Source organism: Trachypithecus francoisi, unplaced genomic scaffold (assembly GCF_009764315.1).
Source record: "Trachypithecus francoisi isolate TF-2019V2 unplaced genomic scaffold, Tfra_2.0 Lachesis_group5, whole genome shotgun sequence".
NCBI lineage: Eukaryota > Metazoa > Chordata > Mammalia > Primates > Cercopithecidae > Trachypithecus > Trachypithecus francoisi.
In genome coordinates this window covers 35,561,093-35,570,950 of record NW_022681470.1, presented here as the reverse complement: position 1 = coordinate 35,570,950, position 9,858 = coordinate 35,561,093, and the positions used below count along the sequence as shown (strand labels likewise).

The window sequence follows — 9,858 nt, the reverse complement described above, 5'->3', positions numbered from 1 at the left end:
CAGGCAGGGTCCAAGAGCTACCTACTTTGCAGGTCATCTAGGAATAAAGATGGGTTTGCCTTATCTTCGGCAAGATTGAACTACAACCTTCCCTTAGAACTGGTTTACAGAAGGATTCTTTTTTAAATTTTTCTTTCTATTTTTTTAAGACAGTGTCCCACTATGTCACCCAGGTTGGAGTATAGTGGCACGATCTTAGCTTACTGTAACCTCGAACTCCTGGGCTCAAGCAATCCTCCCACCTTAGCCTCCTGAGTAGCTGGGACTACAGGTGCATGCTACCATGCCCAACTAATTTTTGTATTTTCTTTGTAGAGATGGGGTCTCACTGTGTTGCCCAGGCTGGCCTCAAACTCCTGGCCTCAAGTGATTCTCCCACTTTGGACTCCCTAAGCACTGGGATTACAGGTGTGAGCCACTGTGTTCAGTCAAGAAAGGTTTTTTATGTTGTTACTGTTAATAAGTTAATGAATTTTATCCTACAATAGATTTAGACTCTATTCTGGACTAAATGGGAGGCCATGATTGCCTAGAACACTTGACCTCTCTGAAGCAGATTTTAAAAATTTGAGATTTTGGAAAATGCCAAAATTAGATAGCAACTTGAAATTTGGTAGACACCTACAAATACACTATCTCTGGGCTTCATGCTTGGTAGTATAAAGATCAATTTTCATTCTGCTGTTTACTTAACTCTGAGTCATGATAGGAGAGTGCTATTCTCTTAGCATTGTATTTCTTAGGACTCCTGCTGGTAATATAAGGAGAATAAACCTTCTGCAATCATAAAAACATTTCAAATAACTTGTAAATCTGTACTAAAGTAATATGGTTTACATGTATTTAACTTAATCTTTGTAGTAAGTTAAAGATTATACCCTAACGAGTTTTTAGTCTTTTTATTCTAGTGTCTGTGAAAGATACCCAAGTAAGAAAAGAATGATTCCACTTACAATGCTATGACCTTGCCCTGAAAAAAAGGCCATCTTATATTAAACTAGCTCACTTTTCAGTTTTTTTTTCTTCTTGATACAGAGTTTTGCTCTTGTTGCCCAGGCTGAAGTGCAATGGCACGATCTTGGCTCACTGCAACCTCCACCTCCTAGGTTCAAGCTATTCTCCTGCCTCAGCCTCCCCAGTAGCTGGGATTACAGGCATTTGCCACCACACCCAGCTAATTTTTGTATTTTCAGTAGAGATGGCATTTCACCATGTTGGCCAGGCTAGTCTCGAACTCCTGACCTCAGGTGATCCGCCTGCCTTGGCCTCCCAAAGTGCTGGGATTACAGGCATGAGCCACCATGCCCAGCCACTTTTTAGTTTTATCAGTGGAGTTAACTGGTATCAAGTTATAATTCTATACATAATTATAGGAAAGACTGATGAATGAGCTCAAAATTTTAACCTAAACACAGATACCCCAAATTTTAATGTAATCCATCATGCTTTCTTTGAGCTGTGAACGAAATGCATATCTTTATAGCAAGTCAATTTAATCTCCTTTGTCTCAGTTTTTTCACCCGTAAAATACAAATAATATCATTTACTTTATAAAACTGCTATTACGTATTAGATAATCTATATAAAGTACAGTGTCAGCTATATAGGCCTAAGTGTTGAATAAATGTTACTGAAATTATTATTTTCCTGCCAAAGCTTGCTTAAAAAAATTACAAAACTGTGAAATATTCAGATTGGAAACACCACGGGCAAAACTGTTGTTAGGGGAATCTGATTCCGTTTACAATTAGCATGCAGATCTGTATAGCTGCTATTCTTATTTTTTTAGAAAGACAAGACACTTAAAGAAAACACTATGAACATGGGGATGAAATTAACACAACCCCACCCCCAGCTCTTTTATTTCAGAAGTCTTTGGTCTAAAGTAAACTTCAGAAAACATATCAACAAAGAACTTAGAAGAATTTTAAATATATAAAAGAGTGAGGGTAAAAAAAATATATAAATGAGGTAATGGAAAATGGGGATGTAATTCTGGCTAAAGAAAAGGGGCTAGCTGCCATGTGGTCAGAGCTTATTCTCGAATCCAAAAGAAAATCAGTGAAGATGCTTTACTGCTGTTTCAGCATACAATATATAACAACATATAATTAAAATAATAGGGTGATCTATAATGTATATTATTGACAAATCAAACTAAAGAAAGAAAAATGGAATAAAACTTAAAAAGTTAAAAGCCAATGACATTTTTTGATCATTAGGCATTTTTTAGATCAGTGTCAGAGCCTCACATATTGAAGAAAAATTATATCAAAGGAGAGGAAAAATCTCCTTTTAATTCCTACAGATTAGCAAAAAGACTTGGACTTTGTTGAAATTATCTGAATAGAAATATGAATAAAAAACTCTTATTTTTGAAAATATTTTTACATGAGTTAGAAATTTCTAAAACTAAATAACTATATTCTACTGAATATTTAACAATTCAATCTATGCAAAAACGACTGAAAACCAAATTGGTAAGATTCTTATCATTTTAGATACGTTTTAAAAATGTCATTAACTATGATAAGGACACTACTAAGAATGTAAGGCACAAGGCAATGATATGCATCTCTACCAGGATATAGAAAAGAAGAGATATCATTCATGAGGTAATGATATCCTGGACCTGTGTTATTACAGAGATATTAAGTTCTATAAAGGCAGGCACAAAGCCCATTGTAATCTCCTGCTATATAGTTAGCAACAAGCACAGTGCTAAGTAAATACTAGGTGCCAGCTGAGGCATCAAAAACAAAACAAAATAACAACAACAACAAAAATCAGGGGTGGGTAAGGAGTTGAGTTGATCCATGCAAATATGCCACACAAATACATTTATTGTTTAAACAGAAATTAAATCAAAATTACTGAAACAATGGGAAGAGCCTGACAGGGATAATTAGTTGAACCAAGAAACATTTATTATATGACTACTTTTGTTCTAGATGCTATAAGGATAAACCCTTAAACCAAGACAAATAGGGGCTTACATTCTGTTGAGGAGGAGACAGATTAATGAAAATATCATAAATAGGGTGCTTTGCAGAGAGCAGTAGGCAAGGAACACTATATTACAGAGGATTATAAGAACAGCATTTCTCTTCTAACAAAAAAGTCCTATTATGAAAACCTGACATATTAAATTAAAAATTAAATGGCGAAGGGGAAGGAGAAGTCTCTCTCCAATAGGAAAAACAAGTCATATCTAGATCCATCAAAAGAGTATATTCTACAGAGGGCTAGAGATTTTACAAAAACTTTTCTGTTACATTCTGCTTCTACTTAATAGGAAACAGTATAGAGTACTACAACAATTTACTGATTTCCATGGTTCAAAAAATACGGTGTTTTTTTTTTTTTTTTTTTTTGAGATGGAGTCTTGTTCTGTCACCCAAGGTGGAGTGCCACGGTGCGATCTCGGCTCAATGCAGCCTCCACCTCCTGGGTTCAAGCAATTCTCCTGCTTCAGCCTCCTGAGTAGCTGGAAGTACAGGCATGTGCCACCACACCCAGCTAATTTTTTGCATTTTTTAGTAGAGACATGGTTTTGCCATGTTGGCCAGGCTGGTCTTGAACTCCTGACCTTAGGTGATCCACCCGCCTCAGCCTCCCAAAGTGCTGGGATTATAGGCATGAACCACCATACCTAGCCAAAATATGCTTTCTTGGTCGAGCTACTACATCTTTGTAGTACATAAAGTAGAAATGAGGCTTAGAAAAGGCACATTAAAGAATATTTATCATGTTTCATACAACTAAATTATTTTTTTCACAATATTCTAGTTTTCTCTCGTCAGCAAAATAAAACTTCCCATGCCAAATTCTTCAAGAAGCCCCTTAAGACTGTTCTCCAACGACAAGAACAAATAAGTGTTGTTAATGACTTTCAGATTTAAAAGCAATAATTCTCTTATAAAGCAATTTTTTCCTTGAGATTTGCCAACTATTCCTCTCTAGACAAATTATATCCTTATTCTAAGAATTTTTCACGGTATTGTCCAAGCTGACTAATTTTTACCTTGAATGCAAACCAACAGAAGAGACAATTTTTTAAGGGATGATGTGTTGAGAGCCAAGAAAACATTTCTACTTCTTATAATTTAATCCACATTGAACTACAGATAAATTCGGTGGTATCAAAATAAGAGTTCTGTCAGCATATAGGCCTCTACCCCCTTTTATCAGCTTCACAAAAATTGGTAGGTTTTGGTTCTCATTTTTAGGGGAGAAAAAACTATTAGTTTGGACCATATCCCTCATGTTAAGAAATCATTAGCTGTTACCTTTTTTCTATGCACTTTCATTCTTTCATTGATATATTCTTTCCATAAGAACCTCTGCAGACATAATGAATAAAGCATAGCATTATGCAAACTCTGTATACTTGAAGAGGAATAGTTAAATGAAGCTACCAATTTGCATAATGAGTATTACCTTTTAATTGTCTTTAGGACAACTTCTAACCTATCAAATGCACAGCATTTATAAATGCTGAAGTTTTTGTCAACTGTACTAAGCCTAGCTTCACACAAATAGAAAAGGATTCTGAAATCAAGACAAATTAAATTTAAAAATCACAAGCAAATTAATTTTAAATTAGAAACCATAAAAAAGTAAATATTAACAAGATATAAACTACTGTTAAATCTTCATTCTTCAGTATACTTCAGTATTGAAGATAAGCAATAAAAAAACCCATATGTCGATGATGTAAATCAAGCAGTAAAAAAGTTGTAAAACAGATTTGTGTCACATTTTCTTAGGAAAACTATGTATGTTTTAATAGATTAAATAAATTTAATCTCAAGGTTTGCTAAAAAGCAAAGCGGTCATTACATTAAAAGGATGATTTTCATACCGGAAACGAACTGAGTCATAAAAACTCATCTGATAAATGTTTCCTTTTCCTTTGCCATGTCTACCAAATATTTATGCCAAGAAGTCCCCAATAATCTCACAATCAAGATGCTTCTTCACATACCTAGATAGGGATGAACTATATGAATACCAATATCTAAAATTATGCAAATTCTATAGTGTATGTTCTCTTTTAATGTCTTAATTTCCTTCCGTTTTTTTCCCTTTTGATTTCTAATTCTTGGATAACCCTCAGACATATGCATTTTACTAGTGAATATGAGAAGCAGAGGAGGAGGAAGGAGAAATGCATTAAAACACCAGACTGTAGTGTGGTACCGCAGTGTTAATAATACTACACTCACTGGTCACTGGTAGAGTAAGCTATAGGAGATAAGATGGGGATCAAGTTTGGGGGAAGGAGGAGAGATGATGAATTCCCTTCTGCACATGTTGAATGGGAGATACCTGTAGATTTTTCTCACTTAGTATCTAAAAATGTTAGAAGGCCCCAGGGATTAAGTAGATAGCTAAGATACACAGATAGATATAAAATATACAATGATATACAAAGTTAGACAGATTTAGTCTAGATTTGGAAGATCAGGCAATATATAGAAAAAACCTGATGAGACCACTCCGATTGTATAGAGTAATAAAAGAAGTGGACTGGCTGAGTCCAGTGGCTCACACCTGTAATCGCAGCACTTTGGGAGGCTGAAGTGGGAAGACTGCTTGAGGCCAGGAGTTTGAGATCAGCCTGGGCAACATGGCAAGACCCCGTCTCAACAAAAAATTTTTTTTAATTAGCCGTGCTTGGTGGTACACACCTGTAGTCTCAGCGACTCCAGAGGCTGAGGTGGGAGGATTGCTTGAGCCCAGGAGTTTGAAGCTGTAGTGAGCTGACTGTGCCACTGCACTCCAGCCTGGATGACAGAGTGAGACTTGTCTCCGAAAAACAAAAACAAAAACAAAAACAAAAACAAAAAAAATAAAGAAAGAAAAGTGGACTGACATCTCTCAAGAATACATTTAAGAGATGAAGGTAGAGTAAGAGCAGCCAATAAAACAAAAGCCAGAAATGCAGAAGGGAAGCCAAGAAAGACACTGGTGCTACTTGGGGAGAATTTCAAGGAGGAGAAATTACCGACACCAATTCTCACACAATTAAGATGGGGCTTGAGAAACACCTATTAAATGTTTCAACCAGGAAGTCACTGGTGACATTAGGAAAATTTCTAGAGAGTGAAGATGGAGAAAAAGGAGACAACAAAAATAGGATACTTTTAAATTAGCTTAATTATAAAGTGAAGTAGAACCACATGGTGAGAGTGAAACGTAAGATCCTGCATCATGAGAACATATAAAATGAAAGGGAACTGAAAAAAGAAAGAGTCATTGGAGATGACAGGAAAAATGGAAGACACAGGAAAAACAATGCTTGTAATATTTTCTCCAAATTAACATCTGTATCTCAACATTTTCCTCATTTGCTTTAACCCACAGGTATGATTACTTTTTGTTTCAGGTACCAGGGCTGAGAAAGAAGAGGTATATTCTCCAATAGAAAACCTTTCCTGATTCCACTGAACTCCAACTTGGCTAGTGCTTTCTCCCCCAATTTTCTCTGTGTGTGTGCATGAGAGTGCCTGAGTGTACCTAAGCACATATACAGATGCACACAGCTTTAATCCTGTACTGATGTCTCCACTGTGGAAAAATGTCAAGAAGGTCCAAGAGTACAAGAAATTCCCCAACTAGAAATCACAGCATAAGGATTCCTATTATTTTATTTTCTCATTTTGAAAGGAAAATAATCTTAATTTTCTTTTCCAGAAGATATGAATTATGAAATTTAGTTTGAGAAAACATATTTCAATGAGAAAAGGAAAGCAATCATAAAATCGGTAAATTTTAAAATGAGAGTTCAGCAGGTATAATTGGAGCTCTCTCAGTTAAGACTTCAGAATGCAGACCTGTCAGTAACTAGGTCTTAGGACTATGAGCCAGGTCTTCCACCTTTCTGGATCTTGGTTTTCTCGATATTAAAATAAGTTAATTAGAAGACATCACTACAGCTGGGTTTGATCGCTCATGCCTATAATCCCCGGCACTTTGGGAGGCTGAGGTGGGCGGATCACTTGAGGTCAGGGATTCAAGACTAGCCTGGCCAACACAGTGAAACCCCCTCTCTACTAAAAATACAAAAATTAGCTGGGTGTGGTGGTGCACGCCTGTAATCCCGGTTACATGGGAAGCTGAGGCAGCAGAATCACTTGAACCCAGGAGGTGGAGGTGGCAGTGAGCTGAGACAGTGCCACTGCAATCCAGCTTGGACAACAAGAGTGAGACTGGGTCGCAAAAAAAAAAAAAAAAAAGAAAGAAGATATCACAATGCTCCCATTCAGCCTTAAGAAGAACATGATTCTAGTCCTATGCATGCTATTTCTTTTTTTTGTTTGTTTTTTGAGACGGAGTCTCGCTCTGTCGCCCAGGCTGGAGTGCAATGGCGCGATCTCGGCTCACCATAAGCTCCACCTCCTGGGTTCACGCCATTCTCCTGCTTCAGCCTCCCAAGTAGCTGGGACTACAGGCGCCCGCCACCATGTCTGGCTGATTTTTTTTGCATTTTTAGTAGAGAAGGGGTTTCACCATGGTCTTGATCTCCTGACCTCGTGATCCACCTGCCTCGGCCTCCCAAAGTGCTGGGATCACAGGCGTGAGCCACACCGCCCGGCCTATGCATGCTATTTCTAGGTAAAGAGAACAAGGCTCAAAGAAGAAAATTCAATGACTTGAAAAATTAGGACTGTAGAGTCACTGTGGAATTGAGGATTGCCAATTCTCAGTCTAAATATTCTTCACACTATAAAAAGTATACATTCTTCTGAATTGTGAAGGCATTATTTTTGAAAAAATTCCCTGTTCCTTCTCTCCTCGAATTATATTTGCAAGCATGGGCACAGCCAAGGCTATGGTAAAACACAGAGCACCACACTGGGTGTGGTGGCTCATGCCTATAATCCCAGCACTTTGGGAGGCTGAGACAGGCGGATCACTTGAGGCCAGGAGTTCAAGACCAGCCTGGCCAACATGGCAAAACCCCGTCTCTACTAGAAATACAAAAATTAGCTGGGTGTGGTGGTGCATGCCTGTAATCCCAGCTACTTGGGAGGCTGAAGCAGGAGAATCACTTGAACTTGGAAGGCAGAGGCTGCAGTGAACAGAGATCGCACCTCTGTGCTCCAGCCTGGGAAACAGAGCGAGACTATCTCAAAAAACAAACAAAACAAAACAAAGAATGACAGCAACAACACAAAAATGTAAAGCACATACAGAATGTCTTTCCCCTAACAGCCAGCTTAGAGCCTCTCTGATAAGAGTCATGCTTACTATGGTCCTAAGCTGTTTATCAAAGAAACAGGATAAAATATTCTGGGATGCAGTGGCCATTAACTCTACCGTGCTTAGGGGTATTCTGCCTTCAACACAAGGTACACAATAGGTCCCCATTCTCTGCAATCCTAGGGTGTCCCACAATATTCTAAAGAGTTAAACCCTTCTCTGGGAAAGTAAGGTTGATGTTCTATAGTAACTAAATGGGCATGCATCAACTGCCTTTGTCTCTTCTTTGTCTTCTAGTCACTGAGACTGTAAAGACTTCAAGGTGACACTGTAATCACTCTTAGAAATAGCTATCTTGAAATTTAGTGTAATTTCATAAAACACAAAATCTAGGGGAGGACCACAAAACACCAAATCTTCATCATTTGATTACTCTCTACATAGGATCAAATCATTTCATTTTAATATATGCTAGGTACGTATCATATATTTTCCTTATGCCTGATTTACATATCTATTTAAAAGAACAATTTATTTGGGTCTTCTTTTCATTCAAACACCTAACAAAGCATTATTCCTACTTTGTTAAAAATAATCTTACAATGTTATTGGTTAAATACTTCTTGAACTTACAAGCACTGTCAGATACATAATAAAGAGATAAATTCTTAATTAGATGAGATGTGAAATACAGAACTGTCTCAGCACGAAGCTAAATTGCGACAGTGAATCAACTCATTTCATTCTGGTAAACAATACCAATATGCATTGAGACTACTTTAGAATTCACACTAAAATATCTCCTCACTATGTATAAGGACTTTGATCAATTTCCTTAATGTATTAAACATCATTACAAACTATTATATTCTTTAAAAGCATTACTAACACAGTTAAAAAATATTGTTTTACTATATGGTCCTACTCTAAGAAAACAATAGACTATGAAAAACCTTTAGGGCAAAAGGCTAAGATGAAAATACATTCCAGGTAATAGGGTAACAACTATCTTTAGCCAATTTTTTTCAGCTTACCAAAGGATACAAACATTTAAAAAATACCTTGAATTTCACATAAATTACTGATTAAGGAAGAGTAACAACTAGAAACAAAAAACACACAGTGACATAACTCACCTAAATAGGGAATGCAAGGTGTCATCTTTAAGCTACTTATATAGTCTCTGAGTCTTTTGTAGTTATCTTCTTTACTCATTACATATTCTAATTTTTCAAAGGTAGTTTTGTCTTTTCGACTTAATAACTAAAAAACAAACAGAAAAACCTAAGTTATTTACAAATCTCATTTTGTTGTAGCAAAGACCTGAACTGAAGTTGCATTTACTGTGAATATGGATTTTAATTTCAAAGTTATATCTTCTTTAATTATATCTTTGTAGTATATAAAGCAAAATCAGATTCATCTATTAATAATCCAAATTCATTATTTGTAAGATATCCTTTGTATGTTCATAAAATTAAGTAATAAATTATAACATTTTCATGTTTACTATTTTAAAGTAATCAATTTTTATTAATCACCTTCCTAATTTTGGAAAATTATGCATTCATATTTAGCTCAAATGTCCAAGTATTTTAATGAACTGTCCCTTGCCACCTCAAAGATAAAGATCATTCTTGCGTAATCATT

At 36.3% G+C, this 9,858-nt stretch overlaps 1 protein-coding gene across 2 annotated transcripts in view; it reads right to left on the bottom strand.

The window, feature by feature from the left end:
• Positions 1-9,858, bottom strand: part of RALGPS2 (Ral GEF with PH domain and SH3 binding motif 2) — a 187,337-nt gene that overhangs the window by 74,706 nt on the left and 102,773 nt on the right. For both annotated transcript variants that reach the window (XM_033200593.1, XM_033200592.1), the window contains exon 8: positions 9,345-9,471. In XM_033200593.1, coding sequence (XP_033056484.1) covers positions 9,345-9,471 — 127 coding nt within the window. The remainder of the gene's footprint in view (positions 1-9,344; positions 9,472-9,858) is intronic.